The sequence below is a fragment of the Camelus ferus genome, chromosome 5, assembly GCF_009834535.1.
Source record: "Camelus ferus isolate YT-003-E chromosome 5, BCGSAC_Cfer_1.0, whole genome shotgun sequence".
Lineage (NCBI taxonomy): Eukaryota > Metazoa > Chordata > Mammalia > Artiodactyla > Camelidae > Camelus > Camelus ferus.
In genome coordinates, this window is record NC_045700.1 from 63,098,875 (window position 1) to 63,125,964 (window position 27,090).

At 36.9% G+C, this 27,090-nt stretch overlaps 1 protein-coding gene across 6 annotated transcripts in view; it reads left to right on the forward strand.

Annotated features, from left to right (window-relative positions):
- ERBB4 (erb-b2 receptor tyrosine kinase 4) overlaps positions 1–26,570 on the forward strand; it is a 982,069-nt gene extending 955,499 nt beyond the window's left edge. For 3 of the 6 annotated variants that reach the window (XM_032479938.1, XM_032479941.1, XM_032479939.1), the window contains 3 exons: positions 17,707–17,754; positions 18,557–18,854; positions 21,572–26,570. In XM_032479938.1, coding sequence (XP_032335829.1) covers positions 17,707–17,754; positions 18,557–18,854; positions 21,572–22,017 — 792 coding nt within the window. In that variant the 3' untranslated portion in view covers positions 22,018–26,570. The remainder of the gene's footprint in view (positions 1–17,706; positions 17,755–18,556; positions 18,855–21,571) is intronic. The other 3 variants (XM_032479940.1, XM_032479944.1, XM_032479942.1) reach the window with 1 other exon arrangement.
- Positions 26,571–27,090: the final 520 nt, after the last annotated feature.

A 27,090-nucleotide genomic window follows, 5' to 3' on the forward strand; every position in this document is an offset into this window, starting at 1 on the left:
TTCACTCTCAATAAGGATTGATGGCATTTTGAGAGGTTCAGAATATCTTTTGATTATGCTGTGAAATGGATGGGAGAAGATGGTCATGGATGATGGGGGGTGGGCTTGCTCATTAGCTTTCCTTTGTGCACTTTCTGCTGCTGGACACACCCTCATCAGAAGCATCTTGTGCTTCGGTCCCTTTTCTCGGTCACCTGCCCAAATGAAAAGTTCCCTTTCTCAGCTGGGGATTCTGACACACCGGCATTCTCTAAAGCGAGGCTAAATTGTGTGTGGTAGTTTTCACTCAGACACCGTGAGTGAATAGCCGTGGATCAGCCTCTCATTACATTACATTTGATGAATGCAAAAAGCTGAATTGAGGGAGGGGTAGATGGGAAAAATTCCAAACACCGTGACTGTATGATGAAAGAAGTCCTGTAAGTCAGAGAGGGAGAAAAATTGAAAGTTTAATTCACAACCAATTTGGTTTGCTTTTTCCAGCAAGAATCACAGACATTGTTCAGTGACATTCATACTTAATTGTTTTTCCTCTCTGGAAGAAAATAGTAACGTTTAAAATTTTTCGCATGTTGGAGATTTTGAGATGTACATAATTCAGATTCATTTGGAGTTTGGTATAATCTCTGTCTAGTTAGAGCCAGGTACCGTAGTTCTGTGTTATACAGAACTGGATATTGGATACTCCTGAGTTTAAAGGCAAACTCATTCTTTTACTGCTAATGATCACATTTAAGAGTATGAGATGATTCAAAGAATAAATAATAATAAGTGACACCTGTTATCACTTATTATGTGCCAGGTACCATATTAACTGTCTAAAATGTTTAAGTGTATTTAATCTCATGGAAACCCGATGAGATATTTACTATTATTATCACCTGATATTTTTGTGGTGAAACCGAGCCACGGGTATTAAATGACAGAACAGGCAACCTGGCTCTGATATTCCTAGAGGCCATACCCTTCACTACATTGATGCATTGCTTCTGAATTTTTTTTTTTTTTTTTGCTATTTTATCATTGCTATAAAGTCAGCCCTCGGTTCTTTAAAAATGAGATGAGTACACTGGTAAATAATTTTAGCTTTTTAATTCTTAATTTTTTAACTAAATTTCTCATAAAGGTTAATTTTGATCTTTAAGGGACTATCTGAATAGTCTTACTAGCAGTTACTTATTCACGAATTCAGATTCAAAAATTTTCACTTAGCTCAAATAGCTGATTATTTCAGGCAAGTAGCAAAGGGCATCTATTCATTCAATTATTTATTCATTGATCCAACATTTATTGAGGTGTCTACTATCTATATAATCCCATGGTTGCCTGTTTAGGGGCACATCCATTCCTGCCCTCAAGGAATTTGCAGATAAATAGCTAGCCAATAAAACACAATGAGGAAAGTGTTACAATAGGGGCTAAACAGAATGCATCAGGGTTGTTTGAACAAATTGGTGTTTTTAAGATGGAAGTGACAGGGCCACATTTACTTCTAGTGAGAAAATTCTGGCAACTGTTTAAAATGTAAACTAAAACAAAGACTGATTCTCTCCCAAGTCAAAGGAGACAGCATACAAAGTCTGATGTAAGTAACGGTTTTGAGAGAGAATCAAACAGATTTGGGTACCAGTTAGATGTTGCAGAGTGAGATGGAGAGAGAAGTCAAGGTGACACCAAGTTTTCTAATTGGGAGATTGAGAAGAGGTTAACATTACTACCCATGTATAAAAGAACATGGAAGTATAATTAGTATTTTGGAGTGTAAGTAGATACAGCCTTTAGATACTCAGGAATGTGTGTCCAGAGCTCATGTGAAGCTAAATCTTGATTTAGAAGTCAGGTTATTATTCTTGACTCATGACATATTGGTATTGTTCTTGAGAGTAGTTTTATTAGAATATGGAACTACTGAGAGCAGAATACCATTGATGAAGAGTCAAGGCATGAAGTGGTCATTCTTTGAAGAATTCTTTCACGTGAAGGGAAGAAAGGAGAAAAATGTGAGCTCCTGAGAGAGTAAGATGGGTCAGAGGATGTCTACTAGAATAATAGGCATCTGAACATTCTTAGAGTAGAGTGAGCTAGTGAAATCATAGAGACAGAAAATAATAGGAAACAGGAGAATCGGCAGAGAACAGTCCGGGAGTAGTTAGTAGAAGCCAAGTTCAATACACTTGCACAAAATTTATCTTAGGCAAGAGGATGAACTCTTTGACACGAGGAAATTTAAGAATAAAGTTTTAACGCATCTATCAAATAGGCGTTTCTCTGTCTCCTGAGCACTAGGAAAAAATTTTATTCAACCTTAAATTTACAGATGATATTCAAACTGCCTCTCATTTTTTAAAAAAAAATTCAACTCATTGGGGGAAAAAAGTACTTTTGAGGTAGTTTGGTAAATTCTCAATGTGTCCTTCCAGGGCTTGGGACCGGAGGTTTGACTTCAGTCCGCACTATCTGTGCAAACTTGAGTGACTGACTGAACCTCTCAGTCTCCTTCTCCCTAATACAAGGATAAAAATACTAACTACCCTACATGTGAGTGAGGACTGATCGGAATAATACAGGTAAAGCACTTCAAACAGTAGCAACTAGATAACTGTTAGCTCGTCTGTCTTCCTGGGCTCCAGCCGGGTTCCTCATGCAGGGCGTCTTCCCCACACTTCGTTGATTCCCACCCCTTCTTTGATTTCCTCGTTCATTTCCCCAACAACAGAAATAATTCACACCAAGGCTTTGTGAGTTTGGTAGATTTGGTTGAATATAGAACTAGTGGCCACGACTGGATGGTGGCTTCGTAGAGAGCAGCCTTCTAGTGCCTCACCCCGTGCTCCGTTCTTTCCCTTCCTCGTCTCTGTTTCCTTTTAGATTGATCTGGGGCCCCAGGATTTTCCTTCTTTATTATGTAGTACGATTTTCCCTCCCATTTGGAGCCTTGGCATTCGGCTCTTAATTGATTTACTTTCTACTCCAAATATTTCACCAAGATTTTTTCCCCAGGAAATATTCAGACAAATAATAAAAAGTTTTCCGTTTCACTATAATTTAGAGATTCAACTGAGACATACAGAGGGGCTCCCACAGGGAGACATTCAGATTCTATTCTCTCTATTATATAGAGAGCAGAGTTGTCAGGGAGGGAGGGGACAGTGATGTGTCCAGAAGCTTAAAAAGACTAGCGATTGCTTGGGGAACAATGAATGAGGGACCAGTAAATCTAAGGACTCACCAGAGGTAGAAAATATAGCTTTTTAAGGGCATCATTCTACTTGGGTGCATGATTATTCTGTAGTATCAAGGGAACCATGAGCAAGGGAGAGAAAAAAGGTTTGATGTAAAAAGGAATTAGGAGTGATGGGGCAGCTGCATGAAAATAAGATGAAAGGAACTAAAGGGTATAATGAGGATCAATGAAGTAATTAACCATGTGGTACAGATAAGTTCTTTTACTTTTTTAATCTCTCTATCTACTTATATATATTTACTTACCTACTATGAACTGAATGTTAGGTTTGTTTCATACATTCTTATAAAATGTAATGCTAACAAAACAGGAGGGGCATGTTCCCCCATTTTAGGCTAAGGAAACTGGAGCTCAGAGATGCTGAGTGGCTTGTGACAGCTAGTAAGTTGCACAGGACTCAAACTCGTTTTAGCCTCCTGCAGAGATCATGCTGGTACAATAGTCAAAGAATGAATTGAGGAGAAGGCAACTGCACAGAAGGCAAAAGAACTGAGTGAACGAGAGAAAGGAATCAACAAAGTGAATGAATAGAAAGTCGTGAGCAGATAAAGGATATATATTTTTAATTATATAATGGGAGTTTTTCCTAGTGATGTTAAGGTATAGCCATGTGGTAGTGATAGTAAAGTAAGTTAAGATCAGAGGCAAAGAGGCGGCTTAGAAACTATAATGGTTAGACATTCAGCGGCATTCATGGTGAAGAGAGCTAGAAATGCATCAGATATCACTGAACAAGCTAAGTGATACCAATGAACGATGTGCGTGTTGGAAACTGCCTGCAAAGACTGCAGATAATAATCCCGAGGATAAGGACCTTGTGTATAAGCATCAAAAAGAGGATGGGTGTTGAATGAATTTTTGAAGAGCTGTGATCTGGAAACTTAGAGCATATGAACCCTGACTCTGATGCCTGAGTTGAATCATGGAATGAACGTTCTCCACGAGAAACGATATTCCAGAGAAGCCTTCTGGGTGTGCAGGGGGCAGCTCCCGAATGCCAGGTGTCTGATAAAGAATGAATTGTAGGGAACATTCCCTGAAAAGTGACGGGAGAGTATGGGCAGATGGAGGTATGATGGAACCAGACACATCATTGGGAGTAGGGATGGAGCCTCTTAAAGAAAAAGAATGCAAAATAAAAATCTTATTTTTGGAACTTTACCCAGTCACATAACCCTGTGAGTCCATGACTTGGGCTCTTTCCCAGGCCTTGAAAGGGATGATGCAGCTGAAGAGACTGAAGCGTTAAGCTTTGTCGCTTCAAGGTAAATTCACTCTGGGTGGAGGAAGTGAGAAAACACGCCGGAGGAGTGGCTGCCGGGGATGCATGTGTTCCTAGTTTCCAATAGCACATTAGTGAGCACTTCCTTTGGGGCTTCTGGTATTTAGAAACTCAAGATGGATGGGGTGGGCCCCAGAAATTTAATACAATAACAAAGGACCCATTATTGACTGTGCCCTTCCTTCCTTCCTTCCTTCCTTCCTTCTGGAAGAGGATGCTCTAGCACTTTTAAAAATTTTATTTGTGGGCTGATAAACATTTTATGAATGTTCACCTGACCATATGCTTAGGATGAGCTTGCTACTTGTTTTTGCTCTTCTCTTGACCTGAATTTCCAAGCAGGAGAATATGAAGGCATTTCAAAGCAAATAATTCACAACCTGGGCTTATGTCAAGCTTTCTTGGAAATATCTTCTCCTCCTGCATAATTGACATTCAGTATGCTTTTGTATGGCAACAGACTGGATGAAAATCCTAAAAGTGCTGTCAGTGTGCTAATATTATTTCTAATTGTTCTTACCTGAGCTTTTCATACCTTCCAATAAGAATTTAAGAGCTCTGTCTTAGGAATGATCAAAATATCCTGTTCTCACTTACTGTTTTTGGCAAAATCTGAGATACTAGGTATCTTTTTAATAACTAGATAAGTAAATTTGGGAGAAGTAAGAGAGGCCAGATGCTGTTCAACTGGTTGATTATATTTAAGGAGCATGTATCCTAAAACATAATACAGATTAAACAGAAGCAGTTTCTAAAACTCTTGGATATATTTATAAATGATAAAAACAGTAACGGTTCCTCAGAGAGCCTGGGATGTCTCATATTTAAGACTTAAGGCAAGGAAGACAACCAACCACATTCTCCTTTGTGATTATATTTGGAAGATCAAGTATTAATATTTTCTTTTGTCAGAACATAGCTGCACCTTGGCTTAATATTTTCTTTCAGAAATGATAAATAATAATTGTGCTAGTATGTAATAAAGGACAAAGAGGCCTGGGAAATAAACCAATGGCTTTTCTTATCTGTCTAGTACTTTTTTGGTTGGTTGTTTGGTAGACCTTGGGAGAAAGCCTGGGGTATATAATATGTGGGAAAATCTAATTTATTTTATTTTTCCCAACTCCAGGTCATTTATCAAATTATTTCAGGTTGCAAATTTAAGCACTTTTCTGTGACTTAGCTACTTTCTTTCCAAGACGTGTCTGTCTTAAAAATGTTTAGCATGCTTTTAAAATCCTTTAAATGCTTCAAATCTTAACTTATTAAAGAGGTGACACATAGGAATTCTCTCTCCAACAGAGTAGGAGCGTCCAAACATTTCTTACATTACCACGTCCTTCTCTTAACGTGCCAGCTTTCCCTGAAAAGATCAGCAAACGCAGGGAAGAAAAAAATTCAATCTAAGCACACATTCAGGGCTGAGGACGTCTCCTTGGCCCGTTGACAGCGCCTCAGCACGAATTCTGAGGCATATCTTATTAGGAGTCTGTCTGGATGTGTTCAAGTGTTCAGTAGATTAATTCAAGAAAATCAAGGCCGACCCATACTCTGCAGAGATGGGAATTTCTAATGTTTGGTTTTCATCAACTTTTTCACCCTCATCATTTAAAGAAAACAAAAGTAATGAAGACTTTATTTCAATTTATCATAATCTTCACTGTTAGGTCATTATGCTAATTTATTTTAGTTGCATAAGGAATTTATTATTGAACATTTAATATGCACCTTTCTGCGTGACAGTGGTAAAAGAGTTCTGAAGGGTCTTGTTTTAATTTACTGCTGCACTAAGAAAAGCATTATCATTATTTTTAATTTTCAAAGAAATGTTTTACACTGACTTTAAATGATATACTAGTCTATTCATTGAAATGAAATTTGTAAATGATTTTTCACTTTTGCATTTTGACAGGTGTTTCAGATGACACTATGTGATGTGAAATTGGCAAAATAAACTTACCAGACAGATAAATAATAGGTAGCTGTAGGAATCCTTGTATTCTGATATATAAGAAATGTCTGCTTTTTTGATTTGCAGCATTTAGCATGGTTTTGTATGCATGATAGTTGGACAAGTCAGTATTCAGCTGTATTGTCTTTAAATTACTAGGAAAAAATACCATGCTGCACATCTATATGTTGACTGAAATAAAATGCACAGCCTAAAAGTGGAGAGTTATGTTTTATGCGGCAGATGATAGTAGGACTCGAACCTGGGACACAGTATCTGAGATCGCTCTAAGAGGCTTTTGCAAAGTGGCAGGATAGGAGCCAGGATGTATGAGTTTTTGCAACGAAGACAAGGTGGTCAGAACATCAAAAGATTACTGTTAGTTAAAGAAAACCAGATATCTCAAGTTAAGGAATTTAGCCCTTAATGTGTGTGGGAAGGTGCAAAGGTCTGGGCTCATATTGCTTATTCCTTTGATATGCACCCATCTAGGGACAGTATCCTGCTCTTCCACATCCTGAGTTCCCTGAGGGTGGGTGCACCGTTGGGGGTGGCTGCAGAGGCCAGGCTGCCTGCTTGTCTGCATCCTGAGTTCCCTCTGCTCACTGTCAGGAGTGGTGGGGGAGGCTGACGGCTTGATGGCCACGGCATCCTTTATTTGCTGATATGGCTGGCACTCTTCTTCATTCACATACATAATACATTTTTTTCAAAGATATTTACCATGAACATGAACTTGTAAAACTCACAAAGTGGGCAGACAGACATCATTATTTCCATTTTACAGATGAGGACCCTAAGGTTTGAGGGAAACTTACCCACAGCAGCAGAGCTGTCGGGCGGCAGAGCTCTTCCCTAATCAAGTGTTCTCCCCCTCTAGCTCCTTCCCTTCCTACAGACTTAGAATCTCGTTTATTTATAACTTTAATTTTCTAAACTGTTTAGCTATGGTTATTCTGAAAAAGCTTCTTGAAAAATTTAAAATGATTCTTCCGTATAGATGTTGGTGTTACGCACCACAGTGTGGAAATACAGGTGGGTGGTAGGAGCCGCTTAAAATGGATACTTGAAGGGATCTGTGTTTCATCTTATGAGCCAAAACTGGATTTTCCATCTGCCTACGGGCAATTTATCCTTAGAGTTTGTCTTTCCTATTGTTCTTACTTAACAGCTTACATTCTTCAGGATAAAGCTGAAGCCTGAATTTCCTAGACATCCAAAGCATTAGGAAATACATCGATGTCTCAGGGGAGTGTTGTCACACTAGTGATAGAATCCTGAAGTTTTATGACTATTATAAAATAGCCATTGCATTTGGAGCCATTCACTATTTGTAAGAATAATTTTTTTTTGCCATTATAATTAAGATTTCAAACAGTGCCTCCAGAAATAATAACTGATTGAAGGAAGAGTGAGTGTACTAGATGACATATAATATTCAGATAATTGTATTGGGATTCAATTTCAATTTAGGGCTTACTCTGAGTATCTGCAGAGTAAGATGTTTATAATACATTGACTAACGCTAAAATCCTTTATTTTTTAAAACATATCCCACTGCCTGGCTGAAGACCCTGAGACCCTCATTACTAAACTCAGAGTTTGGGTTTAAGTATCTTTCTCTCTACCCATCAATGATCCAATATACTTTTACTGAAAATTCACCATGTTCATGTCCCTGGCCTGTGATAGGTATCAAGGATATAAAGATAAATTAGAGTGAAGTCCTTTTCTAAATAGGTTCACCATCTGAGAAAGAAGGCATATTAATGAAGTAAGTAGTTAGAGTACAGTTGCTAACTCATTATATGGGGGTGCAGAATAGGTTCTTGATAAATATTGTTGAGTCAGTAATGAAATGGGAGGAGGGTGTAGCTCAGTGTGTGTGCTTAGCACACACGAGGTCCTGGGTTCAATCCCCAGTACCTCCATCAAAATGAATTTAAATAAATACAAATCTAATTACCTCTCCCCCCAAAAAAGAGAAAAAATTATTTTAAAAAATAATGAAATATAATCAGGACAATGATAATATTCCATGGAATTAACAGGTAGCCAAGGCAAAGAAGCTAGAAAGAGTGTTGAGGAAAAATTGGAGCCTGGACAGAACTGGAGGTGGTGGAGGTAATGGACCATCATAAGAACTGCCAGTAATTTTTTTGACTTGAGGTTTATAAGGAGAGAGCAGAGAGAAGGCTGGAGAAATTGGCAAGAACCATAGCTACAAAAAGCCTTCAATGCCATAAGAAATTGAGACTTATGTTAAACTGAGGCAAAAGAGGTCTTCTAGGTTTTTAAGCAGGGGAATGAATACGAATACTAGGTTGGAGTGAAGGGAAAACACTAAGATCAAAGAGACCCATTAGAAAATGCAGTAGTCTAGTCAAAAACTGAGTCAAGAACTGTTTGTCACATGTGCTGTGCCTTTTTTCTCTGGAGAATCCACGTTTACTCCTATTATCCTGGCTTAATTATTAATAGCACTTTATTTTTTCCCTTAAAATTTCCCAGTTAGAATGATAAATTATATGGCACCTTAACCACAACTAAAAGAGTGTCAGCGAGGCTGGAGAGAATGGTTGGATTCTTGAGGTATTAAGATGTTTAAATGGGTAGACCTTGGATGCTTATGAAGAGTAAGGTAGAGGTGGAGTCAAGGATGACACTAAGATATTTAACTTACACAAGTAAAGTTGTTGATACCAGTCACTAAGCCAAGAAAGATAATTCAATTTAGAGAGGAGATGTTCATTTTAGTTTTGGAAATGTGACATTTGAAATCCCGTGGAACATTCCAGAGGAGATGTCAGGCCAGCAGTTAATTATGTGGGTATAGGTTAGTACACAGTAGCTCAGTGTTACCCGACGTTGGGCCCATTATGATCTACTACCACCAATTTGAGCAAATCCCCCCAAATTAATCAGACTTAATGGGTGCCTTTGACCTAGCTAGAGCCAAATACATGAGGAGAGGATAAGAGTGGAGATAAGAGAGGATGTTCTGGAGTGTGTGTTATTGACTTGGAATGGTGCATCTTCTGAGGGAAGATGATATGGTCCCATTTCCTATAGAACCGGCACAAGAATCAGTGGGTTTTGGAGTCTCTTAGGGAGGAGTGAAGGATCATGGGCCTGAAATTGAGAAGGTAGTGTTGAAATCAGATTTATCTTCTTTAGAGTTTCACCTGGCTTGCCCCGAATCAGTTGTGCAGACGTAATCTAAGAATACCAAGCAGATCTTTTTGTTGTTGCTGTTCCACAGTAAACCATACAAATACTTTTCTAATTAAGCGTATTGATTTTCGCTTGTTAGTAAGTAGCTCTGTGACCTGGAGGAAAGTCACTTGCCATCTCTATTACCATAGCTGAAAACAGAGAGAATTGTGATTGGATGATCTCAGGCATCCATGTCAGATTTAAATTAGATTCTCTAGTTTCTGGTCTATTTTATTTTTCCCCTCCTTTGTATCTTTTATTAAAGTGTTAGCCATTTTAGAACTTGAAAGGAAATTATTATGAGCATGATTCTGGCTAATCTAGATTGACTTTGGCAGCGAACAGTTTAAATAGGAAACTAAGAAGTGTTGGTCATTTTTTATTTTTGGAAATTCCAAAGTGGTTCACAAATAGATGCAGGAATTCTTTATATATTTTCCTTTTCCTTTTTACATGCAGCAAAATCGAATTTGGGGGATTTTCAAAAATGGTAAAATCTCCTTAGACTACAGGCAACAAGTAACACTTGGGGAGAGCTTTTTCCTCTTGGGGTACTGCCTTCAATCTGATATTCATTTTGGCTCCGATCAGTTGTAAACACCAGGCAGTTTCTGTGAAATGTAACTGGTGTTTGCTCTGGGCTGATGGGACAGCCGTGTGCTGTTTGCTCTGCCGGTAGCTGTACCCGAGTATCCGCAGTGCATTATTCAGATCAGCTCCCACAAACCAGATGTCCTAATTCCAGGTGGATTGTTAGAAATCTTGTCACTTACAGCAACAGCCGGGCCCCCTCGTAGCTTAAAGAGCAGTAGTCGGACAAATCAACCATTGTTACAAATTCACTTTTTATCTCGTGAACAGCTTGCATAAACTAGCATAACTGAAGATATTTCCAACCTGATCCGCACTGAAATGATAGGGACACTGAAAGCCTTATCCATATTACATTAAATTGTTTGCTTGTTGCCAACACCTATCATTTAAGACACTGAATAAAATCCCCATGCCAAAATTAGATTTATAAAATTTGTAATTCTATTTTCTATATGATTTGTCTTCCATCTCCCAATATGATTTTTTCCATCTCCCAATACACAAGCTATGCCCTTCATATTTTTTACATTTTTACACACAGATTGCTCGAAATACTGTCATTGTTATTTTGAATATGTAATAAAACTTCCAGAGCTTGGCTTATTGCTAAAGAGTAGGTTGAAATATAAAATATTACACTGTTGCCTTATTATTTGCAAGTAAATAAAATTAATCTGAATAACCACTGAAGAAACATTTCTAGGTAGAACTCTTGTAAATGATGTTTTAGTGAACACAATTCATTTGCTGATAAACAATATTCACTTGTGAAAAGCAGCAAAAACAAGCCCACAAATGAGCTAACAGCCTGTAAAAGAGGATCATTAGTGAGAATGGGTTAAATAAACTCTCTGTTATCTTGTTTGCAGCTATTACTTTTCTTGGTGTGTGCATGACAACATATATGTAAACGTGCACATGTGTGCAGACACACACAAAGCCTAAAACTGTTATTTAAGTAAGTCTCTGCCAGTAGTATAAAAGGAAACATACTCAGGCTTAGCATTTCAAATTCTAAAATAATGGCATTCATGACATTCAGAGTGTTTATAGTATTTTTTTCTTCAATCTGCCCTAAGAATACTTAATTTTTAAACTGTATAATCCCTATACATTATCTAATTATATAGATAGATACAGATAAATACTATGAAGGTAAATAGGTATCAACTGACGATGAGCATGTGTATAATTACTGACTTTTAAAGCTAGAACAGGTTTAAATAACTTTCTCCCTCAACATGGAAAGCTGTTTCATAAATAAGATATCATTTTAATCAAAATTGCTTTTAATCAAACTACATAAGGACAGTGTTTTTTTATAGTATTTAATATTAAGGTATTCCTTTTGTCTAATAAACTTATTCAATAAGAAAAAAATGATATACATTTTTTTTCTTAAAACCAAAACTCCATTAAATTCACTTTAAGGACATATAAGTACATATTTCAACTGAAAACAAATGCCATAGTGGTTAAGGCAAATGCTTTCTGCCACATCAAGGAAAGTTTTTTTTTTTTTTTTTTTTTTTTTTATGAAATACATCACATTTAACTCCAGAACTTTAAAACTGACTTTTTATTATTTATTAATGGCAATTTGAGGCTGTAGAGTATAATGGGATGTCTTGTTCCTAGTACTGTCACTAACTAGTTGTGTGATTCGAAAAATTAACCTAAGCTCTTACAGCGTCAGTGTATCCATCAGTAAAATGAAGAATTTCAATTATAAAACTTCAATTTAAAATTATATTTTCATTAGTCACATCCAGATGTGGTCTTGCATCCCAAGAGTATACCATCATGTATTACATACAGGCTAAGAGACTTCAAAGATACTCCATTTAGAGAAAAGGAAAAAAAGAATGTGATGAATATACTTTGAAAAGGTTTATGTGAGAAAAGTTTGTAAGATGCCTTGCCTTAGTGTTCATCATATTTTACAGTATTTAGCCATCAATGGTATGGGTTTATGGCAGAATATTCAATTTACCTACAAATAATTTGATAGTTGGAAGTGATCTTTCCCATTGCCTGCTTTATAACCCCATTCTTCTTTTCAGTTAAATAAAGAGAGGGTTCAAGAGATTAAGGAATTTGTTAAAAGTCACGTAGTTTAATGGCAAAAAGCTTAAGAATACAACCCTAGAGATAGAAGGACCTCATGTGGTCCCTTGTGCTGTATCTATGGTATTTTTGTCTTCGAAAGTTGCCTGACATCAGTGCACTTTTTATGTGCTAAGAACTCTTCACTAAATAATTTCCATGACGTCGGGTTAAAAAACACTCAAGCAGAGACACAGACAACTTTAGGATGTACTTGAAGAATTAGTCAGACTACCTAAGAATTTGGACATAGTAAAGGCTTAATGATTTCATTTAGACTCAAACATAGACATGGCACTTGAACTTGATGTTCTCAAGGATGAGTTAAAAAATTAGGAAAAATGGCCATGCCCTCTCTAACTGAAAAGAATTGTTGGGAGTTCTTTAAGGAACCTCCTAGAAGTTCTTTTCTTTAGATTTCCAGCTACATGTGTCAACTAGTAGCTAAGTGACAATTAGTTAAAGTTTCAAATATCACAACCTGCTTGTGAAAAGAAATGTAAACAAAAAAGATGCAAAAGAAATTCAAAAGAAAGTTGCCAGAACCAGAACCAAAAATACATTTAGAACTTGCACCAAGAAGAAATATAAATTCTTTGTGATGACTAATTTCAAGAAAGTTACAAAACTCCTATTGCATATCTCGAATGAAGCTAAGGAATACTGGCACTAATATGAAATCGCGTTTCTTCATATCCTTTCTTTTTTGACTGTGCTAATAATGTTCTTCAATTTCATCATGTCATGCAATACTTAAAGCAGAAAGGTATGAAATGAGGAATTTCCAGCTCCCATTTTATTGACTCATCTAGCCATGAATATTTTAAGAGGGAATGTCTCTTGTTCTACTGATATTTGGAAAGGCTGTAGGAATTGCTGCCTGGGGATACAATAGCTTACTTAATCTTAGTGGAACAAGAAGAGGAATTTACTGACTAAGCCCTGGACTAGGAACAATAAACGCATAATCAAGAGTGCTGTCGTGGAAAATCTTTGTGCTCTTCCATTATTTGAAGCCATCTTCTCCTGCTTCAGAGTTCGTTTTTGCTCTTGGCAAGGTGATTAAATGGGTATATACACACACACATATAAACTATGATTTTAGATCAATAAGAAAAGACTATTAAGGAAGAATATATAGATAGATAGATATCCTCTATTAGCACTTATTCTACTTTTTGTTCCTTTTCGGCTTGAGTCCTTGTAGTAAATTAGTAAGTCAAAATGCAAATAAGATAGGAGGGGCAATAGTATGAAGCATTATCAGTATTTTATAACTAAGATTAATCATTTTTCAAATTCCTCGTTCAGATTAGTTTTTCACAAGAAAGAGAAACCATGAAATCTCATTTGAGAGCAGAGTTGAAGTATTATGCAGGGGCAGAAGGAGGGCATAGAAAAGAGAGAACAGAAATGGTAAAGTCAAAATCTACATGTGGCACAGTGAAAGGGTATTAGATTCAGAGAGCCACCAGTGGCTGTTCGTGTGCATGGGGAGCACTTTTAGCTTCCCTGATCCTCAGTTTTCTCAAAATGGGAGTCATAATTTTTAATAATGATATTTACCCTGGAAGGTTATAAGAATAAATGAAAACTAAAATAGTCTAATCTGTGGCATATATAATACATGTTAGGTTCCCTTGCTGTTTCTAAGAGAAGTAATATATGCATCTATGAAACACAGTAGACTCTATAATTTAGTCATAGAGTTAGTGAAAAGTGAACAAAGGATGAAAGTCCAAGTTAGTAGTCCTTCAACTGGATCATAAGGTCATTATTATTAACTTATTTATCATAGTATATCATAATATATTTTATTTATATTATATCATCATTATTGTTATTTATTTTTGTGTATATAGAGTAAAAATAAAGTTTCTTTAAAAAGTAGCATCTCACATTATCAAACCAAATACATAAATGAGTACATTAATACACACATACATAAATAGGCAAAAGTACTTATATGTTACATAGAAGACACGCACATGTGAGTGTGAACCAGCTGCCTAGATTTAATAGGTTTCCCCAGAACTTACTGATTTGGGGAATATGAGCACATTTTGTTTGTTTTCTTCTGGTTGCTCTATGAAAAATGAAGATCCTAAATCCAGATGTCTCAAATGCTGGTATGCTGAATTCAGTTGTGAAAAAAAGTGTTAACAGGCATGCATCAAGAATTTTACATAGTGCAAAAAAAAAAATTATCTATCTGCTGCCTCACCTGAGAAGTGTGAAATGCCCATCAGGGTGTGAAGGATATATGCCAAGGAGGATAAAAAATTGAGAACCCTTAATAGTTACTATGTGAAGATGTCTAGGTTATAAATTAGTGCTGATGGATTAGCACCATCTTACAGAGACATGTTCTATTTTAGTTAAAAGGATTTAAAGAGTGTTTCTTGGCCCTAGAAACTTTAATCCTATAGTTAATATTGAGAGTAACAATTATCTGAAGATTAAAAAATAAATCTCTCTCTCATTAAGTACATGTTTAATTTAGATAGAAGTTAGGCATTAAGGATGTATTTTTGTTTGTTCCTAAGAAGACAGATTTGTATGATATTTTAAAAAAATATCAGGGAACACAGTTCATCTAGTTAACAATTTAAAATTTTCCAGGAATAATATAAAATAATACAATTTTAATTAGAACAACAAATATGAGAAATACAGGGCATGTAACAAAGTTCCAAATCTTTGTCATTCAACTGAAAAGTAAATTTGAGAACATGATGTGTTTAAAAGTGCATTTAACACTGTTTGATACATTTGCTAACATCTGCCTTCTCTATAATCCCTGGCATTTGAGTCCACATTAATCACACAATGTCCCAGGGATTATGGCCACAAATTAAACTTGACTCTCTTCATCACCCATACATATTTTCACACCAGCAACAAACTCCATCTCACTTGCCAGTTCATAGCCCACCTCTTTCTGTCTTTGTCCTGCTGACAATAAATCCCCTCACCAGTTAATTGAACAGATGTACCCAGTGCTGCTTCCTGAAGACGCGCAAAGCTGGGCTTTGATGGACGGTAGAAAGTGGCACAATTTAAAAAAAAACAAAAAAAAAAAAAACCTTTTAACTGAGAGCACTGCTTTGTTCTCCTTCAAACTTTAAGGTCACTGCAGCTCATTCTGATTGTCGGGATCTTAATTTTTACTCAACCAATTTACTTGCAGCTGTCACTCTTCCCAATATTAAAAGTTCAGCTCTTCAAATGTGGGGAGTTGGGGGGAGGTTGTTGTGCAGGGAATGAGAAGAGCTTGTTACAACCTAAAAACAGCAAAAACAAGTAAAATCTGGCTTGGCTCTCAAGTACAAAAAGTTATTTTCAAAGCCTATAAATTATGACACAGTGATTAACATGTAATTTAAATATATTTAAACAACAATTATATCACTTTTCCAGCCCAGCTAATTGGCCTCACAGATGTTCCCTTGTAGCTGCACTGCCCTTCCAAGGGGGAAATGAATGAGGTGCTTTTTATCATGGAAAACAGAAAAAAAGCAAATGGAAAAAATGGAAACAGAAACATAAAAGGCAGCCAGTAACCCTAAAAACAATAAACGCTAAAGGCGCTTTGCTTAGCATTTTTTTTTCCATTTTAATGCTGAAAACTAGGAGAAGCATGAAGACACTCCTATTACTGTGATGGTATCTGGCAGTGTGTCCAGTTACGGAGCTGGCAGGTTGCTGACGGAAAGACTGGCCAAAGCAAGGACAGCGGTGCATTCTAATAAGGCCTGGCCGCACTTCACGTCTTGGAACAGACTAACTGCAAGAGAGCTAGTTATTTTTAATACAACGCCTTTACAGTTGAAGACGGTCTAGCCCAGATAATGAATACAATAATAAAGTATTTCCTGATGAAGAATGACTTGCGGGTTACTCCTTTGATCCTTTATCTCTCAAGTTTTAGAAGATGCTAAACGTGCAGCTGTCAATGCTCTTTCCTCAGCTGGGATTCTAATTGAACCCTGCCCAATATAGCAACTCTTGCAAAGTAAGAGGTCAGAGGAACACTGGTAATTGCGAATATTTTGGAACACCTTGTCTTTTAATATGTCATCATAGGATAGAAGTTAAATTCACTCCAGCCTCATTTTACTCTTGTCTTTTCTTCTAATAATCTCAGGTAATGTTGTAAATTGCAAAAGGCCGCTAGCTGGGCCACCCCAAGTATATCATGGTAGCTCCAGTATCTGTCATAATTCCTGTGCTTTCATTGTAGAAATGTAATAAATATTTGCTAAATGCTTGCCAAATAATTTGAATTTAATGATAGGGTAAGGCCAAGGTTTTAAGATGATAAAGTTCCAGCAGATAGTTGTCACATTTTTGTACCATCCCTCTATTTTTACACAACACTGGACTATACAGAAATTTTCTTTCTCAAATTTTGTGAATAAACAGATTTGATTTCATAACTTTCTAAAAGATAGCAAAATACACCTATATTCAAGGTAATGTGGAAAACAGGTAAGCATTTAAAAATGTTTCTTTGATGAGAAGCTTTGGCACTTTGCTTGACTTTCAAAATCTGACTTAGGTGTGAATATTTAAATTTTTAAGCCATAAGAATATAGAATTTGGGATTTTTTTTTCCTTAATAGAAAGATGATTTCAACCAGTTCTAAATACATAAAAGTAATGTATGTAAAGCATCTTTTCAGGAAAGAAATCAATTTTCCAAGATTTTCTGCTGTTTCCTGGCTTTAAAAAAAAATAAGACTGACAAGAAAATATTATGTATCTTTTCATAAGGAGAAGCTAAGAAGCTGACCCTTTGCTGAAATGGTGAAAAATAAATATAACTTCATAGCAAAAATTACTCCAGGCAAATTGAAATCCACGTCTATCTCCTGTTAGATAAATTTCTTCTTGTAAGAGAAAAGTGAAGCTGTGGTATGTGGCCACTGGGGTCATTTAACGTGTAACAAAGGAAATGGTTCCTCATTTACAACTATGGTTAATTATCTACTGCTTTTCCCTTTCTTCCAGGATTAATCAGAAGAATATTCATAGTTGACTTATTTTTAATCCGTCAAAATTTTTTACTTTTTCTCTATAACTTTCCTTTCCTTTTCAGGATTGAATTAAAATATTTAATATCCTCAAAAAATAAACTTACTTGTAGTCATAGGCATAAAATGTTTCTGTTTAGCAAACTTCACTGTTGTGCATGTTTTCCCCTTTGGTTCATACAACTCATGTGGCTTTTCTTTTTCTTTTCTTTTTTTTTTTTTCTCCATTCATGTTACCTCTTATTATATCCATCATTCCATTTTTCTTTCCTATTAGAGTGAAATTGGACACAGCCCTCCTCCTGCCTACACTCCCATGTCAGGAGTAAGTATTTCACAGTCAACCTTCATCTTTTAGGATTTTTGGTCTTTGCTTACCACGTTTCCTCTCTCTTGTCTCATCATAATTCCCTCATTTTGCCTTTGCCAACAGTGAGTTGAGAATTTACTGTAAATTGTGTACCCGCCGAGGTAGAGATGTTTTATCTCAGTAGATGATCCAGAGTTGAGATGTCATGCGTCAACAGTAGTTTTTGATTTTTATCGGAAGGATTTACCTGGGCTCATACGTTATGCTTCTGGGTGAGGAGGTTATCTTTACTTCCACGATGACAGGTCTTGTGCTAAAAAGTCAGAATCTCAGTGACGATTCCCTAGTTAGGCACTAGAGACTCAGAGTCATAGGAACTGCAGAATAGAAGGCCATAAGGAAATATCACCATTCAAATTGCATCACTGTTCTTAACGGCAGCAGTTCTACAGTTAATGACATCACCATTTGTCTTGCAAATTCACTTTGAATTTTTGCATTAAAAATAGGCAATTGTGGGAAAAGATCATGAAATATTTTTTTTTAGATCATGTGGTTGGGTGGTTAGTAAAAGTAAAATATATATTTCCAAATTGTTTTCCCACAGTTGAGTTGTTACCTGATAAGAAAAAGTGGAATTGTAGGTGTTTCTAGTCTGGAACTCAAAGTCATTAAGTATTAGGGGGAAAAACTCAATTGAGAAACTCTGACTTTTCTCTGAGAGACAAACTCCCATATTCTTTCGGTTATTAACATTCATTCTTGACAGCTATTCCTAACAATAACTTCGATCCAAATGTGTCTCTACTATTGACAGAACCAGTTTGTGTACCGAGATGGGGGTTTCGCTGCAGAGCAAGGAGTGCCCGTGCCCTACAGAGCCACAACCAGCACCATCCCAGAAGCTCCAGTCGCTCAGGGGGCTACAGCCGAGATCTTTGATGACTCCTGTTGTAACGGCACCTTACGCAAGCCAGTGACACCCCATGTCCAAGAGGACAGCAGCACCCAGAGGTACAGCGCCGACCCCACAGTGTTTGCCCCGGAACGAAGCCCGCGAGGAGAGCTGGACGAAGAAGGGTACATGACCCCTATGCGAGCCAAACCCAAACAAGGTACAAGCAGTGTGTTCAGAAATGATCGCCGTTCGACATTCACTTCCATCAAAGTATGCAAAGTGTAGAAGGGAAGTGGCCGAACCAGTGGGCTGGGTAACATTTGTGATCCACAGAAGGTCCGGGCTGCTACTCTTCCTAGTGTGCGTTCTGCACCTGCAACCTCACCATCTAGGGGCCTCTTTAGAAATTAGAATCTCACACCCCACCTGAATGGGAATCTGCATTTTAACAAGACCCCCAGGTGACTTTTATGCACGATCAAGTTTGAGAAGCACTGATCTAAATGAGTCCCTACTGGAATATTTGAATGAGGCAGCATATCACAAGATTTCAGAGCCATTTCTCTATTGGACTGATTGTGGAGATCATAAAGACTAGTCTTGTTAGTAAAAGCATCCAAAGCGTTTGATGGTGCCAATAAAGGATTTGATTGATTCATTAAATTGGTGTCACTTAAATGACCTAGAATATTATAGGAAATGATGATTTCTTGTATGATACATTTCAAAAATTAAAGTTCTGACCCTGCAGATATTTATATGTTAGCCATCACATCCTTAAGATATTCATAGTTGGTGGTTTTACAAAGCACAGCAATAACTTTAGGAAGTGGGTAGTAGGAATATTAAACACCTAAATCAAATAATATTCCAACTTTGAAAAAAGCCTCTTTCTTCTGTGTTAATAGCATCAGAAAAAGGGGAAGATAGATTATCATTAAAAACTGATGATCGTGTCTCAGTCTTCAGTGACACAGCAAACTGTATTTTCAGACTCTACGAAGGCCCACTATCTCCCTTAATATGCAATTATAATCACTTTTACAATATGCAATTAAAATATATCCATCTCGATATGTATGAAAGCATTACTTACTGTAATGAAGAATCGGATGTTTACAGTAGCCCAGTGGTGACACAAATGTAGGTTTTGAGAAGGTTTGGCTGCTTCCCCTGAAAGTGGAATACCCTCCGGGAAGATTCTCAACTCCTCCATAAAATGATCCCTCTCTGTAGAACTCCATGGCTACCCACATTTTCATCAGGACAATAAATAAGTAGATTGCAATGAGAAAAGGTAACTTGAACCTTCTAAGGGAAAGGCAAGTCAGTCTATATAGACTCACTGTAGACCGTCCCCAGATTTTATCTCTGAGTACTAAGACACCTGTGCTTCTGCAGAAGGTTCTTCTACACTAGCCTAGTTCTCAGACAGTAGAGAATTTTAGTATAGACATTCCTAAACTTTCAATTAAGAAATTTTAGCAATCTGGTAATAAAAATCAAATTCTGTCTCCCTTGTAAGTTTTTTCATACATGTTTTTCTTAAAATGACAGTAGCTTTGAGAACCATTCAAATTAAAACTTCTGATGAAGTGTCAAGTTCAGCCTACTCCTGTAGGGGCAACAACGAAAACGGTGCAGCTGAACAAGGAGATTACTCTGCAAGAGTTAGGGAATTTGAATTCTAGTTGAACACTAACTGTATCCTTCATACATCAGTCAGTCTCCGTTTTCTGTCTATAAAGCTGGAAAAAAGCTTGCATATCCTTTATCACAGGATTGTTGTGAGGATGAAATGATAATGCCTTATAAATGACTGGGCTGTAATTCATGTATATCGTGGTAGGATATTCATCACTGTCTTTTAACTTGAACATGATGCTAAATACAGGGGGTAGAAAGTTTGTTTCAGATGGTGGTATTTCAACAGACATTTGTGCCTTCTCCCTGCCCCAATACCAAAACAGGAATAGCTAACGTGTCATTTCCGTACATAGACTGAAAAAGAGGGTCCAACTGTATATGTGTCATCGTCTATATGCAGTCTCTACTACACATGGGGGTAAAATTAATCCTGGGGAGAGCAGCAGCAATTAGCAGCATTTTTTGAAATGCTGGGCCAACACTTATTCTTGATGAATTTATTAGATTGAATCCTACAAAATAGCCACTATATCACTGGTTTCAGCCTACAAAATAGCAATTTCTCATGATTCAAACTAATAGTTTGCTGTTTGATGATTATGATTAGCCATTGAAAATAAATGTTATCATCATATTTTATTGTTAAGCATACATATTGTCAAGCAAGTCAATTGAGAGGCATGTTAGATGTGTGTGTGATTTGATTAGTTGAGTCTTAGAAGTTTTCTTTCCTATGTGGAAAGCTTTCTGGGGAAACATCTATAATCAAATCCTTGTTACCCATATGGACATTCACAACGAATTATGTAGACTAAAAGACACTATTCTTTCACTTCATCCATTTATCTTGGCATGGGGTTAAGCTATAGACATTTTGATTTTCCAATATTCTTTTAAAAATTCTGATTTATTCACATTTAAAGGCTATTTAACCCTGATAGGTTGTCTTCTATGCCAGTATAAATGACTGAGTTTCAGAAAATAGAAACATTTAAACAACCGGCCCCATATGGAGGAGAGACAAATGCAATTAGAAGGAAAGAACAATCAAGGGACCAAGGACTCTGACCCTGGCCTTGTTGGGGCCTTGGTTTGTCATTAACATGTTTGGCCCACTTACTCCTTTTCCATAGGACAGTAGTAATCAACAGAATAGTTTTGTGAACGTTCATGAAAAGAAATCTGGCTTTATTGCTCTGGAAAAAGAAGCTAACCATCTGTAGAACCACGGTCCGATGGATATTTTCCAGCAAGTGGATGTTAACTGATGTTTTTATCTGCCCTCAGAATACCTGAATCCTGTGGAAGAGAACCCTTTTGTTTCTCGGAGAAAAAACGGAGACCTTCAAGCTCTGGATAATCCCGAATATCACAGTGCTTCCAGCGGTCCCCCCAAGGCCGAGGATGAGTATGTGAATGAGCCACTGTACCTCAACACCTTTGCCAACGCCTTGGGGAACGCCGAGTACCTGAAGAACAACGTACTGTCTGTGCCCGAGAAGGCCAAGAAAGCATTCGACAACCCCGACTACTGGAACCACAGCTTGCCACCCCGGAGCACCCTTCAGCACCCAGACTACCTGCAGGAGTACAGCACAAAATATTTTTATAAACAAAATGGACGGATCCGACCTATTGTGGCAGAGAATCCGGAATACCTCTCTGAGTTCTCGCTGAAGCCAGGCACTGTGCTGCCGCCTCCGCCCTACAGACACCGGAATACTGTGGTGTAGGCCCGCGCCCACTTCCCCACCGCCTCTCTTTCTCTTCCCGTCTTCCTTCTACTCCCAAGGCCAGTAGTTCTGCCACTTCCTGGTGGAAAGTAGCGAGATGCAATGACAGTTATGTGCTTATATAACTTGAACCTTAGAAGGAAGGACTGAAAGAGAAAGACAGGAGGAACCACACTGTTTCTTCATTTCTCTGCATGGGTTGGTCAGGAGAGTGGAACGGCGAGAGGAAGACCAGCAAATAAGAGGCAATACTGTCTGCTGCCAAACTAGTTTTCAAGTTTTTGTTTTTGGTTTTTTTTTTTTTTCCCCTCCTGATTTTTCTCTTTCTTTCTTATCTTTCTTCCTTCCTTCCTTTTTTTCCTTCCTTCCTTCCTTCCTTCCAAGGCACATGCTTGAAAGACCCAAGCTTTCTGTTCCTATTTGCAGGGACTGATAATTACATTTTCAGCATCCCTGGAAATCCTAATAAAGTTTCCATTAGAACAAAAGGATAATCTTTTACATAACATATAATAGTAACTAAAATTGAGAAGCCAGTCTCTCTCTCTGACAGTTTCTATCCTGACAAGCAAGAATGGCCAACTCAGCTTTCATGATATTTGACTCTCCGTCAAAGTTATAACAATGTGTGGGGGAGGGGCTTTTTTGTTTTCATGTTGTTTTGCTTTGATCTGTACCTTCTTATTACTTTCTCCCATATTTTGGGCTTTAATTTATAATTGCAAAGATTTTTACATAAAACCTTATGTGTTGCTCTAAATTGACGGAATTGTAAAAAGAAATATTTTAATATGGTGAAATGGCCACTATTTTAAATATACAGTCTTTAAAATTAGAAGGGGAGGATATTAGTCAAATGTAACATCAACTCCAACTTTTGTGTTTTACACTATTGACTATGTATCCCCCCATTCTTTACATTCTTTAACATTTTCTTCTCCTCTATGTACTTGATAAGCAGTTGGTAATGTTAAGAGTAGAAGGGAAACTAAGAGACAGTTCTGTGTGGTTCATGAAAACTACTGACGCTTTCGGGGTTGTCCAATGGGGAATCCATTGAACTGGAAGAAACACACTGGATTGGGTATGTCTACCTGGCAGATACTCAGAAATGTAGTTTGCACTTAAGCTATAATTTTATTTGTTTTCTTTCTGAACTCCATTTTGGATTTTGAATGAAGCAATATGGAAGCAACCAGCAAAACAACTCATTTAAATACATTTTTTTTAAGTGCTAAGATAAAGAAAGACTGGAAATGCCAAACCAAGCAAATTAGGACTTTGGAACAGTATCCAGGGATTATGGTGAGAGGGTCAGCACATGATCGACATGTGATATCACATTTCCTACACAAGGAAAGTTGTCCAGTTTGTATACTCCACTTGAAGGAATGCAAGTAAGGACTGGCTTGAATTCCATGGAATTTCTAGTATGAAACTCTATTTATATTAAGTAGAAGGTAACTCTTTGCACATAAATTGGTATAATAAAAAGAAATACACAAACATTTACTGATATAGATAGGTCCTTGGATCAAAAGTTGTAAATAAATGTGAAAAAACTTCTCATGTAATTATTTTAATATCCAACCTACTAATCTTTTGATACTTTATATAGTAACTCTTTTTCTTCAAACTCAGCATCTGAATTCTAGGACCATCTTTATTGTGTATCATTTTAAGATGAGCAATGAGAACAAATGGGTAGGGATGGGTCCAGGAAAGGGGGACCTCAGGTCAATAATTTAAAAAATTGGATGGAAGTCTCTCTTTTCTAGTAAAATCTGCCCCAATTCATTTGGAATTTTTAAAAAATATTTCCTTCTAATGTTAAAGTATTGGGACCAAATGTGAGTGTATCACCTAAATGAAAGCAATTAGACTAAAAATCTCCACTGGCAAAGAGGAGCATTTAGAAAAAGAAATGAAAAGAAATCTAGGTTTCTGCCTATTGAAAAAATGTATCTATCCATCCAGCTCCCTTATTTTTTCAACTCATAATGATTTAGGGTCTATTAAAAGCACTGTGTTATGTGGGGAGCACCCAGATAAATGCAATATCCCTAACTTAAAATTTTTACAATCCAGATATATTTGGAATGACATTTGTTTATCTATTTTATAATTCAAGGAATACAATTGCATGAACTATTTTATGACCATCATCATAAAATCAGCTCTTTGTTAAAAGATCTCCTGTGAACTCATCTGGAACATGAGTTAAGCATCCTACAAGTTACCGAAGTCAACAAAGAGAATAGCTTCAATGTTATCCAAACACAAACTGGTCTAGAAAGATGTTGTATCACTGGCTAGTTGTCCTCTCTGAATTCTTACTGGACAGTTAAATCAACAATAGATGTTGGTCTTCAGCCAAGAACATTTGAGGCATTGGGATTGATTTCTCCCTAAGTTTATGAAAAGTGAGGGAAGCTAAAAGAATGAGGTCGAGCGAGGGAGGGGTCTGTGAGATCTCTTTCAGTGAAGTTCCAGCATGAACTTCCCAAGGTTGTAGACACAGAACGACTCAGGGGCCACAGCCTAACAGCTCAGAGCTCTTCCACCCAATCAGAGGAGGCTCCAGCAAGAGTCCTCACATCAGTACTTATGAAAATGTGGATATAAGCCTGTCTTTCTAGGTAAATGTATACCAACTTCTCACTGACAGCACCCTTGTTGGGTACTAGAACTTGACTTTTTCTTCAGATTTACAATATTCATATGGTTTCTACTGGGATACGAAAAGCAGAATCACTTATGTTGGACAAGGAAAGAAATATAATTATTTTATTATTAAGTTAATAGAAAAGTATTCAGTGAATGTAGTGTCTCTGATCCTAAGACCCTTGCACATCAGGTGCTAATACTGGAGATAGATGCAAGTTTAATCCAAAAGGACCCAAAATGCTTCACAAGAACTCTTGTTCCTTCTGAATGATTTCTCTAGCACATACTTGATTTCCGTTGTTTTAGGGTTTTACTTTTGTTTTATTTTTGTCCCCCTAGGAAAACATATTTTGGAGTGTATAAAAGAGAGAGAGAAAAAAATTTCATCTGTTCCAAAGAATGACTTATTCAACCCAGTAGAGTGAAACTTTAAAATGCCAGTTAAAGCCTGCAAAGGGCATCGGAATAACAGATTATTGTAGGCTAGTTGTATCAGTGGAAATACGTAGAACCAATTAAGTAAATCTGAGGAAAATTAACGGTAACCTTACACAGACAGTATTTTTAAAATCACCATATCTTGTAGCTTATACCTATCTTGGAGAATCTTTTTTTCAGGTAAGAAAAACTGTGTAACTAAATGATTGTTTAAAGCAGTGGTTCTTAGACAAGTGAGAAAAGACGTTGTCCAAGCCACCATAGACCCAGAACCACAACGCATCCTACACCGCAAAGAGGCACTTGAACGACTGAGTAGCAAGTGATTTTCCGAATATTAGTGGCACTGGTTAGGATGAGAGTTCTTTCTCGGGTGATACTCTTGAAAGGGAATTTTTTAAAAAGTGCAAAACACAAATCAGATTAAAAATATATAAACTAAAAATATGAGATTTTTTTTTCTCAGTAGGTGAGGAAGATTAAATATCTGTAGCTGGAGAGGAGAAATAGCCTTCTTCAAAGTATTATAATACGTGTGTTAATACCTTCTGAAATCAGGACTTGGCGCGAAGATCATGTATATTCCTAATGCCTGGGACAAGCCAGCAGAAGGACCGCGAGGTTCTGCTTCTACATAAAGTTGGAAGGGGCATTAACATGCCTTTTGAAGTGTCAGAAATAAAAGAAAAAGAAAAGTGTTTAAGCCGATAAGGAAGGATGTAAATACATGTTTCTCTAGAGATAGCTAACATTTATTTCAAAACTTGAATTATTCACCCATCTATAAGTGTTGATTATTTAACTAGTATTTGTAGTTCATAAGGTAATAGAAAAGGTGATCATGAAAGCATGTATATAACTGGGCAGAACCACGATAATGCTGTAAGGTGTAGATTTAGTTAGGTTATCAGACATTAAATGATTTTAATACTATTAAGTAAATCAAACTAGAAAAGTAACCACAAAATATAATGTAGCAAAATAAAAGGCAGGATATGAAGATATAAGATGGATTTTGTGTAGTAAAAAATACGTTTGCCATTTAAAATTGTTCTTTGTTAGGTTTAGCTGAAAGTAGGCATATGAAGAGCTGGTTCCACTTATGAAAACTTACTTTAAAGCATTACAATTATTTTTTTTTCTCATTCCCCTATGCCTTTACCATTTTTAAATGTATTCACTGTAAAGAGAAATTTTCAAAATTTGTTTTGCAAACACTACCTTGTAGAGTTTAACAGGCAAATATGTTACATATGACTTTAAGAGGTTTTCAGAATGAAGTAAAGGAAATATAAATGTTCTATTACCTTATGTAGAGACAAAAAATGAGTGGTGCCATTTAGTAAACAGACAAAATGCATTTAATTTGTGACATATCTGTCTTCCATGATATCCTCCCATCTACAAAAAAAAAAAAAAAAAAAAAAAAAGCCCAAGGAATTAATTAACAATATTCTGATAAATAAGTGCTAAAGTAAGCATTTCAAATGGCTGTATTTCCATGATTTTGGACTCTAGTTATTAGCCTGATGATTTTTAATAGGGCAAATGAGAAATCCAGGTGTAAAACACTTCTAGTTGTTAAAAAAAAGTCAGAAAAGGGAATCTACTGTATATGCTATGGGCAGAGAATTTTGCTGGGCCTTGCTTTGTGTATATGGTCTTTGAAGGACAGCTCGGCACCCATGCAGACGTCTAAGGCAGACTCACATCTCCTGATTGCCATTTGCTTAAGAACAAATAATACTATACAGAGGTAGACTGGGCATCATTCTAAAATAACAGTTGTCAGCAGAGACCGTGATATTAGTGAAATTACAAAGGGGCCAGCGTTTATACTTCTGGGTAGAATTAACACACCTTTTCTAAGCCCAGAGAGACTTTGCCAGAGTAGTTCTTCCCACAATTGCAAACACAAAGCTGTTGTGGACACTGTTGGCTCAGGAGCATTTGCATTTGTGTGGACAA